At 60.2% G+C, this 11,039-nt stretch overlaps 1 protein-coding gene across 9 annotated transcripts; it reads right to left on the bottom strand.

Moving 5' to 3' along the window:
* Positions 1-332: 332 nt before the first annotated feature.
* Positions 333-10,557, bottom strand: ADAMTSL5 (ADAMTS like 5). Of its 9 annotated transcripts, XM_060094736.1 has the most exons (15): positions 10,460-10,557; positions 9,457-9,575; positions 9,246-9,347; positions 8,552-8,624; positions 8,351-8,442; positions 8,048-8,108; positions 7,787-7,895; positions 6,488-6,615; positions 6,064-6,175; positions 5,650-5,736; positions 5,361-5,524; positions 4,993-5,191; positions 4,847-4,918; positions 4,151-4,497; positions 1,636-1,695 (listed from the first exon to the last, which is right to left on the bottom strand). In XM_060094736.1, the coding sequence occupies exons 2-14, from the start codon at positions 9,531-9,533 to the stop codon at positions 4,196-4,198; spliced, it is 1,578 nt and encodes a 525-aa protein (XP_059950719.1). In that variant the 5' UTR covers positions 9,534-9,575; positions 10,460-10,557; the 3' UTR covers positions 1,636-1,695; positions 4,151-4,195. The 9 variants fall into 9 exon arrangements, with proteins under 9 accessions (XP_059950712.1, XP_059950716.1, XP_059950720.1 ...); XM_060094729.1 differs by having other exon boundaries at positions 333-1,695; positions 4,847-5,191; XM_060094733.1 differs by lacking the exon at positions 4,993-5,191 and having other exon boundaries at positions 333-1,695.
* Positions 10,558-11,039: the final 482 nt, after the last annotated feature.

Below are 11,039 nucleotides of genomic sequence, written 5' to 3'. Positions count from 1 at the left end.
GATTTGTTGGGAGGAAAGGATTGAGGGTAATTATTAATGAGCCCCCACCCTGCTGAGAAGTCCACTTGGACTCTGGGGACAGTGATCCCTTAATCTGCTTATTGCTGGCCCAGGTGTTTGAAGTAGGTGGTGTGGCCTGGGTCCAGGGCAGGAGACGGGGCCTTGCCCCACCCCCTGTGCCCCTTGAAGATTGTCCTTGGGCCCCGCCCCCCCAGGTCAGGTCACCTGGGAGCACAGGTGAGCAGACACACACCTGTCTCCCTAGGTGGAAGCAGTGACATTTACTTAGCCCCTCAGATTTGTTTTGGTTTTAATTTAAATGTACAGAAAAGTGTAACCCGCGACTCAGGGGCAAGTATCACAACAGGGCTGGCCCCTCCCACTCACTTCCCCCAAGGTAACCCCCATCCTGCCTCCATTGCCTCTGGCCTTGAAGGTCACTTGTGTCGTGCCCACAGTACGGTGTCTTCTGTCCCCTCCTGTCTGGCTCAGACTCACCACGCTGCTGCGGGAATGATTGGCGCATCATTCTTTTTCGTTGGCAGAGCGCGTGTCATTCTGTGAGGGCCAGAGAATGATTCAGTCCACTGCTGATGGGTGTTAGAGTTGTTTCCAATGGGGGACTATTGTGACTAAAGCTTCTAGGAACATTCTAGAAGCAGCCTTTGGTGAGCGGAGCTCTCATTTATCTTGGGCGTATACCTGTCAGAGGCTGCAGGGTGTAGGGTGAGCCTCTGAGTCTCCTGGGGCTGCTGTAACCAGTCACCACCAACTGGGTAGCTTGGGACAACAGGAATTTTTCCTTTCACCATCCAGAGACCGGAAGTTCAAGATCAAGGTGTCACAGGGCTGTGCTCCCTCTGGAGGCTCCAGGAGAGGGTCCTTCCTGCCTCTTCCAGCTTCTGGGAGCCCCAGGCATCCCTGGGCTTGTGGCCGCATCCCTCCGATCCCTGCCCCTGTCTTCACACGGTGTCTCCTGTCTCTCCTCTGTGTGTCTCTTACAAGGCACTTGTCACTGGATTTAGCGTCCATCTGGATACTCCAGAATGATCTTCTTGAGACTCTTAATTACATCCTCAAAAATCCGTTTTCCAAATAAAGTTCTGTTCACAGGTTCCAGGGGTTAGGGCGTGGACATGATTATTCAAACTTGTACACGAGTGTGCGTTCAGCTGTAGCAGAAACAGCCAAACTGTTTTCCCAGGTGGTCAAGCCATTGTAACCCTCAACTAACCCTCAGGGTGTGAGACAGTCCAGGAGTTTTCAGCAGCCCTTCAACCGGACTCATGTCCTCCTGTGGGTGAGCCAGCTGGTACAGGGTCGGTGAGAGAGAAGCGCAGACAACAGAGGGGTGCTGTCTGCAGAAAATTCAAAACAGTAAGAAAAGCATCGCACCCCCCAGAGCTGGTACTCCACAAGTTTGTTGAATACAATATTTTGTGGGGTTGATGAAAGAACTGTCGTGATTTCTATTGTTTTATTAACATAGACACAAGTTTCAAGCTTGCCCGTTTTCATTCTTTATCCTTTAATAAACATCGCTTCCTGCGGGAAGTCCATTTGGAGAATTCCCAGTTCTGGACACTTGAGGACTCAGCTGTGAGTGTTTCCCTCGAGAGGCAATTCCGTCTGTAATCACCTGCGGTCTCTTCGGGCAGCAATCCAGTCTCTAAACCAAATGGGCCCTGCGTGTTCCTACAGGGACACAGTAAATAATAAAACCCGAGAGCCAGGGATTGTGAAGACACAAAGATACAGATCTTGAGTCTCTCCGTTTCCGTTGTTGCACCTGGAGTTTTTATTCGTTTTTAAAAGTAAAGCATCAAAGCAGCGTGGAATTTTTGATGGGCAAGTAAGTGCAAATGCTAGTTCCACCTTCAACTGGGTTGCTGATTTTGAGTATCTTTAAAATTGCAACGTTTTCTTCTCTCTTTAAATGGTTCCATTGATTGTTACATGACCATTACCGGAAACAATGTTGCCGCTCGGAGTATGGCATGCGGGAAATCGTGGCTCCTGTGGCCCCAGGCCATCCTGTCTGCTAGAGTGGGCCCTGCATTGGCCTCTGACCCAGCAGGAACCTCACCCCTGCAAACCGGTCCCGCTGGTTGGGGAGTAGATGGCAGGGTTGCCCCACAGAGCTCCGGGGAGGAAGAGGCCGGAGGCTCCCATTTCCAGACACTGAACACACTCCCACACTGCAGTGAGGCAGAGGGGACCATCTGGGGCCATCGGGGACCTGAAGCCCTTGGGGGCTGCAGGTAACACCCGAAACGCTGAATTCCTTCTCCCCCCACCGTCCTGCCACCAGGGGGCGCCCAGACCCCACGCCTCCCTCCAGAACTGCGCCCCACTCTGCCCTGCGGGAGGGGGGCGTTCGGGAGATCCTCCGGCTTCAGCACTTGTTACAGAAGACAGGGCCAGGCCGGGGCTGCCCCAGGCGCTGCTGGGTCCCAGGTATACAGTAGGTGCTCAATAAATACTCTTTGGAGGAATGCACGAATGAATAGAAGGGCTAGGGAAGGAGTCTGGAAGAGTGAGGTTCCCAAGGTCAGGGCCGGGAGGGGCTGAAAGGGTATACACAGATGGGGAAACTGAGGCCCAGAGAGGGGCAGGGCTTGGCCTGAGGTCACCCCCAAGATCAGGGGCCGAGTCCATTGAGACCCACATGTCCAGCACCCCTTGCACGCTCCCACCATCCTGCGCCCCAGAGGAAGACACAACCACGGATGGCATAGACGAGCAGGTTGTCCCAGAGGACGGTGTGAGTCACCCCACCCAGGATGGGGAGGCAGAAGGGGAGGTTTGCTGGGTGACTATGTGACACCCCACCGACACTTCCAATCCACACATGATGTAGGCCTGCCCTCCTGGCTCTAGAATCTATGAGGAGACTACATCCAGGACACATGAGGACAGGGCACACACTGAGGGTGGGGGCTCTGACCTGCCTGCTCTGCTCGGGGGTGGGGAGGGGGCCCCCTGAACGGCCTGAGAGGAATATGTGGCCCCAAGGGGCATCGGGAGGGGGCTTGGAACCTCAGAAAGTCCCGCCTTCCCCCATCCTCTTATATTCCCCGTCCTCACGGTCGCCCCAGGGTCAGACACGCTGGAGGGAGGTGGGGGCTGGACCAGGAGGAGGAGGGGGTGAGGTGCACGTGATCACGTGTGTACAGGTGGTGACACGTGGCTGTGGATCTGACTAAGGGCATCCTGAAGTGTCTGCAGCCAAGTATGTGAAACTGGGGTGCCCTTGTTAAAAAAAAAAGTGCTTGTAAAAATTAAATAGGAATGGGGCTTCCTTGGTGGCGCAGTGGTTGAGAGTCCGCCTGCTGATGCAGGGGACATGGGTTCGTGCCCCAGTCCGGGAAGATACCACATGCCGCGGAGTGGCTGGGCCCGTGAGCCATGGCCGCTGAGCCTGCGCGTCCGGAGCCTGTGCTCCGCAACGGGAGAGGCCACAACAGTGAGAGGCCCGCGTACCGCAAAAAAAAAAAAAAAAAAAAAAAAAATTAAATAGGAATAAAGATGGGGTGAACAGCAGTGTTGCCTGGAGGGAACCCTCCCGCCTCCCCCTGAATTGCGGAAGCTGTTAAGATTATCTCTAAACTTCCTGGTAGCCAGGGCAAAAGGGGAAATTGGTACGTTACAGTGCCTGGGTAGGCATGTTTTCTAGGGGGTCATGCCTGTCTTTAACAGTGTCTCTGAATATGTGAGGGTGCGTGTGTTAAGTGGCAATGAGAAGGGAGAGACAGAGTGTCAGGGGGTTAAACAGTGGTGAGCTTCCTGGTAGCCAGGACAAGAGGGGAAATGGATACATTACAAGGTCTCCTTAGGCATGTCTTCGTCGGGGTCTTGCTTGTGTGTGACAGTGTCTCCCAGCAAATGAGTGTGAGGCAAGGGGAATAAAAGCAGACACGGAGTCTCTGAGAGTGAAATAACTATGAGTTTCCTGGCAGCCAGGGTGAGAAAGGAAATCAGAGCTAAAGAGTCCATTTAGTGTATCCTCACCAGTGCGTGCCTGCTTCCGACAGTGGATCTGACTGAGTGCAGGGGTGTCTGAGTATGTGTGGAGGGGAGTCACAGAGCTGCAGGTGGGAGATAGTTCTAAGCCCCCTGGAAGCTATGGCAAGAGGGGAAATATGCTGACTTTGAGCCTGGTGAGCCGTGTGTGGCCGAGGTCTGGTCCAGGGGCTCAGAGGGGGCAGTGTCTGGCGGCCAGGCGCACGCGGCTGTCCTCGGCGGGGCTCCAGGGACGGGCGTAGCCAGCATGGGGGAGCAGCAGCCAGTCCTGAGTGCCATCGGGGCTGATGAGGCGCTGGGCTGCCAGCAGGTAGTCCCGATGGAGGGCCAGCGGTGGGCAGGGGCAGTGGCTCGGTGCCCACACATACTCGAGGGCCCGCAGTGGCGAGTGGTTCTTGTAGATGAGCTGCACGCGCACCTCATATCGGGTCTCCTGGGCCTGCCGGATGCGGCCCAGCACGCGGGCCCGGAACACTGCGGGCAGGGTGGTGCTGAGCCCGGCTGGACGCTCCGCCCCGGGGCCCATCCACACACCCCTTTCCAGACGAGGGAACTGGGGGTCAGGTGGGGCATCGGGGGCCCTTGGGGACTGTGGTCAGCTGAGGCCTGGGGTAAGGGTCAGCTCAAGGATCAGTGAGGGGTTAGGAGTCAGATTAGGGCAAAGGATTAGATCAGGGAGTCAAATGAAGGTCAGGAGGGGTCAAGCTGGAGTCAGGTCAAGGAGTGAAAGGCAAAGTCAGACCAGGGTCAGAGGTCGGCTGGATAGGGGTCAAGTTCAGGTCAATTAGGGGCCAGGTGAGGGATGGGGTCAAGGGCCTCTCACCAAAGTCGCTGCCGCAATAGTGGAGCAGCCGGTGGGCACGACCGCGGGTGTCAGGGCAGCGTGGGCAGGGGTCTGCAGGGGCAGTGCAGTCAGGGGCACAGGTCTTGCCTCCCTGCTCGCCCCCGCCCAGGCTGTCCCCAGCTCACCTGGGGTGGGGCCTGGGGTCCGTGGGGGGATAACAGTGGGGGCAGCGGGAGACTCAGGGGACTGAGGATCTACCTCCCGAGGCTGCGGCTGCCGCAGGGACCAGCCCTGGGCCTGAGCCTGCGCCTGGAAGAGGCCATAGCGCTCCTGGGGGAGCCAGAACTCGAACTCAACGCCGGGGTTGGGCTCCTGCAGGAGGACCTGGGCGGCGGGGGTGGTGGGGTGTCACATACTACAGAGCTGCCCTCGGACCTGATGGCCCAGCGTCTCCCAACACACACTCTACCCAGCCCCCCCGCCCCGCCCCCTGCTTCCCAACGGATTCTTTAACCCCACACGCCCAGACGCCCTCTCAGAGGCCCGCCCCCACCTGCAGGAGCAGGTCTTCCGAGGTGGGCCCGGCGGCGCGCAGCGTCTCCTCTGACCCTGCGACGCGGGTGTAGACCACGCGGGTGCCCGCTGCCTCGTAGGTCCCGGGAGGGCTGACCGCCCAGTTCCCGTTGAACACGTAGCGCCCGTCGCCCCCCATCAGCGCTGCAAGGGAAGAGTCAGCCCGGGCTCCCCGGAAGCGGCCCCGCCCGCCTCCCGACCCTGTCGCGCCCCTCCCCGCTGGATTCGGGCGGCCAGCAGGGGGCCTCCTCCCTCGGACCCTGCGATACCCAGGTGGTTCCGGCTCCGGTGGGCGGCGCGGATGTGCCTGGCGCCCTCAGGGATCAGGGTCACGTTCCAGTACCCAGCGAAGGCACCTGGGCGGGAGGGAAGGACGGCGTTGGGGAGCAGGTGGGGTGTATTTGAAGGATGATTTGAGGATTAAGTGGGATACCGCGGTAAGAAGGTTAGCCAAGGCCCTGGTACTCCGAAAACGTTTCCTAAAGGATTGGAGTTACGATGATTATCACTTAAGTGCGGCAGCAAAAGAGTTAAACCCCGTCTGTTCTGGGAAGGGCGGAACAATCTGGCAATGACCAATCAGAATGATGAGCGAGGGGGGCTGGGCCGCAGACTGCCCAATCAGCGCGGGACGTCTTAAAGGGCCCGCTCTGGGAGAGCGCGAGGACGGGGAGGGCGGTCACCGGCATCCCGGAACACGCGCTGCACGAAGAGGCACGAGTCGTTGGCGCCGCCGCAGCGGCCGCAGTGGTCTTCGCGGGCATCCGAACCCAGCAAACCGTCACAGCCGGCGCTCTAAAGGGGGGGGGGAAGGCACGCGCGCCGTCAGACGGCCCCTGCCGTCGAGGGGGCGGAGCCCATGGAAGAAAGCAGGACCAAGAACTAAAAGGATGGAAGCTGGGGGGCGGGCCCTAGTGGGAGGAGGCTGGGGATGAGGCTTAGTGATAGGTGGGGCAGGGGAGGTCGGAGACTCGGTAGGGGGCGGGGCCTAGGGAAGAGGGCGGGACCAGGAACTTAGCGAATGGGGTCTGGGGGCGGGGCCTGGAGGGAATAGGCCGGGTGGAACCTAGAAGGGGCGGGGATGGGGGCGGGGCCTGGAGTTCTTACGAGGCAGCGGCCAGCCACGCAGAGTCCCTGGGTGCCCGGGCTGCAGGGGGTACCGTCCAGCACGCGGCCGAAGCTGTGATAGAAGTCGTGCCCCTCCGCCAGGCAGTTGAGGTTGCACTGGTTGGGTGCTGGGGATGGGAGGAGTCGGTGGGAGTGGGGGACATATCTGAGTTCCAGCCCCCTTCCTGCCAGTCTCCCCTCAGGCAGCCATCCTCTTGGGCAGATGAGGCCCAGAGACTCAGCCAAAGCCACACATGGAGGCTGAGGCAGAGCCAGGACTGGAACTTAGGCATTCTGCTTCCCGTTCGCTGGGACTGTCCCAGGCAAGTATCCTGGGCCTGCACTCATTCGTTCATTCATTCATGTTAAGTCCTAATATTAGGGGCCCACTATTAACATCATCACCCATTCTTTACTCATTCTTCCATACGTTCATTCCACAAACACTCATCGAGCACCTACTATTTTCCAGACAATGTTCTAGGCTCTGGGGTACAGAGGTGGGCAGAACTCACTCGGCACTTGGGCTCTGCACCCAGCAGGTGCCCCCAAAAAAGTATTTGTCCAGTTCTGACTGAGCCCTGCATAGCCTGGGTATGTTGCTGGCCCTCCCCGGGACTCAGTTTTCCCCTGTGCCTGGCAGTGGGGCATAATGGACAGTCTGACCACACCCCAGGCCCACAGACCTGATCCCTGCTCCTCCTGCTCAGGCTCCCTCTGGCTCCCGACTCCCTGAGGCTGGCTGGCAGACCCAGCCTGGAATAGACCCTGAGCTGGCCCTGGCGGGCCTCTGTGGGGGTGAAATCATGGCAAGTTTCCGCCAATTCTTAGGGTGAAGGAAAAAAAAATCTGTAAGGTTGATGGTTGGAACTTTCTCCATTCTAGGATTTTCTTATCTGTGGCTACCCCCACCGTGGCGTCTGAAGCTGCCTGTTTCCCTTAAATCTGGAGGCGCACTGCCCCAGGCACACAATTATATAACTCGCTATTTTCAGCTCAGTGCGGCAATATTTCCTGCTACTGGTGTAAGTTTGAGAAATGTTGGCCTCTGGATACAGCACCCAGTAAATCCTCAGCTTTGTGTTCGACCCTGTGCAGAATAGACCCTGCCTCCTTCTGCCCCTCTTCACAATTCACACTTGCTATCCACCCTTCACTTCACCAACTCCTACATATCCCTGAAAGCCCCAGTGCCAATGCCCCCTTCTTGCACCCCTCCAAGTCCCCCTTCCTTCTTAGCAGCCACTTTTCCCTGCCAGCTCTGAGAGAGCTGGACTAACAGGAGCATAGGCTACTCACCACCGTAGAAGGGCACCCATTGGTAGGTCTTCTGGGTGCCCAGGACAGGGTGGCCATTGTAGAGGGCGCATTGGAGGTCTCGGAAGGGCACGGCCCCTGGGGGACACTCCTGGGGACAGAGATCGGTGGAGCAGAGGCTGGGACAGCCCCGGGGGTGCCCAGAGAATCTGGCATGGTGGCAAGGATATTTGGGGGCATGAGTGGGGAAGCAGGAGGGCTTCAGGGAGAACTCAGTCTGGGGGGTGGTTGGATAGAACTTACGGGCAGCTGGCAGAGGCGGTACTCGTGGGTGTCCCCCCAGCACAGCTCTTCCCTGGGAAACCTTCGAGGAGCAGGGTGGCCAGACTGCGGTCGGCACCTCCAGAAACCCTTCCCCAGAGCCAGCCTGCCCACCCATCCACCCCCGCTAACCCCACCCACATTCCAGCTGGATTAGCGGGATTAAAAGGCACAGCATGTGTGGGCAGGTCGAGGGTGCGGCCAGGGGCTGGGCCAGCCTGACAGAAGAGGAGGGGCAGGGACCCCCTCCCATCCCACCCAGCCGGGTCCCAGGAGCCTCCTCACCGGATGCATTGCCGGCTGCGCACGGAGAGCCCTCGCCCGCAAGAGCTAGAACAGCGGCTCCAGGAACCCCATTGAGTCCACTCACCCGGACCCTACTTGGGGAGACAGAGGCAGAGTCAGCCTGGAAGGGAGGCTGGTGACCCCCACACTGCCAGCCGGGTTCCCATGCCCGCTGCCCCCTGGGCTCATGTCCCCCTTTACCTGAGCGTTGCCCCCCAAACCACAGTTCAGGAGGGTCCACAGCAGGAGCAGGAGGTTCCGGAGGGGGCGGGGTCTGGGGGACAGGAGGGGGCGCAGCAGTCGGGGGGGAGCCAGCAGGCCAGGGGTTGCACCCCAGCTCTTCCCTCTCTGGCTGTGTGATTTTGGACAGTAACTCAACCTCTCTGAGCCTCCCTTCTCATCTCTGAAAAATGAAGTCATATGGGCTTCCATGGTGGCGCAGTGGTTGAGAGTCCGCCTGCCGATGCAGGGGACATGGGTTCGTGCCCCGATCCCGGAAGATCCCACATGCCGCGGAGCGGCTGGGCCCGCGAGCCATGGCCGCGGAGCCTGTGTGTCCGGAGCCTGTGCTCCGCAACGGGAGAGGCCACAGCAGTGAGAGGCCCGCGTACAGCAAAAAAAAAAAAAAAAAAAAAAAAAAAAGAAGTCATAATAGAGCCCACCTAATAGGAGAGTTTTGAGGGGTTCGTCAAATTAGGTGAGGAAAACGGGGGCCACAGAGCCCAGTCTGGAGAGAGAAAACTCAAGTAATTATTATTGGTTGTTTACTGTGTATGATGCACGTAGTAGGTGCTTATTCAGCGTCTGATGATGGAAGGAATCATTCCAGGAGCGTGCACAGGTGTCTCCAGGGTCCTAGGGCCCTCCTCACCCTCCCCACCATCCTTGCTCCTACCTTCCGGTGTGGCCAGGGGCCAGGTGCTCCTCTTCCCCCCGCCTCAGTTTCCCCATCTGTGCAGTGGGGACCAGCTGGGCACAGTCCAGGATTCTATGGGACCTTGCAGAGGGTGTGGCTGGTGGTGGTTGGGTCTGGTGCCTGGCAGAGCTCCCCCCACCCCACCGCCGGGGGCGGGCCCCAGCCTCCAGGGCCCCCTCAGCTCCCAGACCTGCAGCAGCCAGGAGCTCCTGGATGGGGGGCGGGACGGGGCAGGGTGACCTGGCCCTGGTCCAGTGGGTGCCTCATGGCCTCATGTGAAGAGGGTGTGGGATGGAGCCCCAGAGCCGCCTGCAGAGGGAAAGGGGCTGCCAATGAGGATGACGCAGGGAAGAGGGAGGCAGCTGTGTGGGGGCGGGGGAGAGGGTGGCTGGGAGGCTTTTCCTCCCTGGGCCTCAGTTTCCCCATCTGTCAGGGGAAGAATGAAGTCACTTGCCATCCCCAACCTCCCCATGACCCTGGCATTGGTGGAGAAAGTGGCGGGCTAGGGCCAGGGAACCTAGCAGTCAGCAGTGCCCAAAGGACACGCAGGCCGTGCCGGAGGGCCCCAGTCCTGGAGGTCCCGGGCAGCGGATGGGGGAAGGCAGGGCCCCACTGGATGTTCTCGAGCAGCAGTGTCCCTGGTTATCAGGCTCTCCTGGCTCTGACATTCAAACCTGGGGCACCAAGGGTCTGGGGCCAAGGTGACTCCAGATGCTGAGAACCTGGGGGACCACGGGGTGGGTCCCCCCGGGTGGGTCCCCCCCTCTGACCAGAGCTGTGAGGCTGGCTGCATCTCTGAACCCCAGCCCTGGCTGGCCCAGGAAGCAGGAAGAAGTCCGGATTGGAGAGCAGAGGTAGGGGGAGGGGGCTTGACCCTCGGACACCCGCTCCCCTCTTAGCACTGGCTTGTGCGGTGGGGGTCTAGGTGATGCAAAATGAGGGGCTTGAGGGATCACCATTCCCACTCTCCAGAGCCCCCTGCCCGAGGAGCAGGACACACCCCCAGTTTAGGCTGCAGTCCTGACCCTCGGTGTGATTTCAGGGCAAGTCACGCCTCTGGACCTCAGTTTCCCAAGGAGGAAGTGGGGATGAGCTTTCCCCCACCCTGGGGATTGCTGCCTCGCCACCCCCCAGCTTAGGGACTGGGAGAAGACTCCGGCCGGGATAGTGGGGGGATAGGAAGAGGGACTTACCGGCTACGTAGAGCCCAGGCGGCGCGTCCAGGCTCCCCGGGCGGCCCGTGGGCGAGCGGAAGCGGCGGGGCCCGCGAGGAGGGGCGGGGGGAGCCCGGGGCGGCCCCTCCCACCCGGCCTCCCAGGGCGCGCCCCGGCCGGGGTCTAGAGGGGCGGCGGCGCCGTGCGCCCCCGCGCGGCCGTTGCGCGCCTGGGCGCCGATCTGCGGCAGGGGACTGCTCCGCACGCGCCGCGGCCCCCCAGAACTGCGGCCTGGTGTCCGACCGTCCGCGCCCCGGTGACCTTGGGAAGCCCAGGGCGGGGCAGCCACGCGGGGACTGACCGCCCTTACCCCCACCTCGGGGCTGCTATTCCGGGCGCCGCGCTCAGGGCCCGGGAATGTGAGCGAACCGAGGTCGCCCTGTTGAGGCTCCAGGAGGGCGCTGCCCTCTCCCCACCGACGCCCAGATGCCGTCCCCACGAAGGTTCCCTTTCCTGGCCACTACCCCTCCCCAAATCCCTCTCCCTACCCCTCCCTCAAAGTCACCCTACTCAGGAACCCGCGCGCCTGGGTTCCCGCCCCAGGTCCCGACCACCCCCA

The sequence above is a fragment of the Mesoplodon densirostris genome, chromosome 3, assembly GCF_025265405.1.
Source record: "Mesoplodon densirostris isolate mMesDen1 chromosome 3, mMesDen1 primary haplotype, whole genome shotgun sequence".
Lineage (NCBI taxonomy): Eukaryota > Metazoa > Chordata > Mammalia > Artiodactyla > Ziphiidae > Mesoplodon > Mesoplodon densirostris.
This window is presented reverse-complemented; position numbering and strand designations above follow the sequence as displayed.

Coding starts and splice junctions, on each gene's coding strand:
- ADAMTSL5 (XM_060094729.1), bottom strand. CDS start 9,533: ATGAGGCACCCACTGGACCAGGGCCAGGTCACCCTGCCCCGTCCCGCC. Junction 9,348..9,456: donor GGAGCTCCTGGCTGCTGCAG/GTCTGGGAGCTG, acceptor ACCCTCTGCAAG/GTCCCATAGAATCCTGGACT. Junction 7,896..8,047: donor ACCGCCTCTGCCAGCTGCCC/GTAAGTTCTATC, acceptor CTCTGTCCCCAG/GAGTGTCCCCCAGGGGCCGT.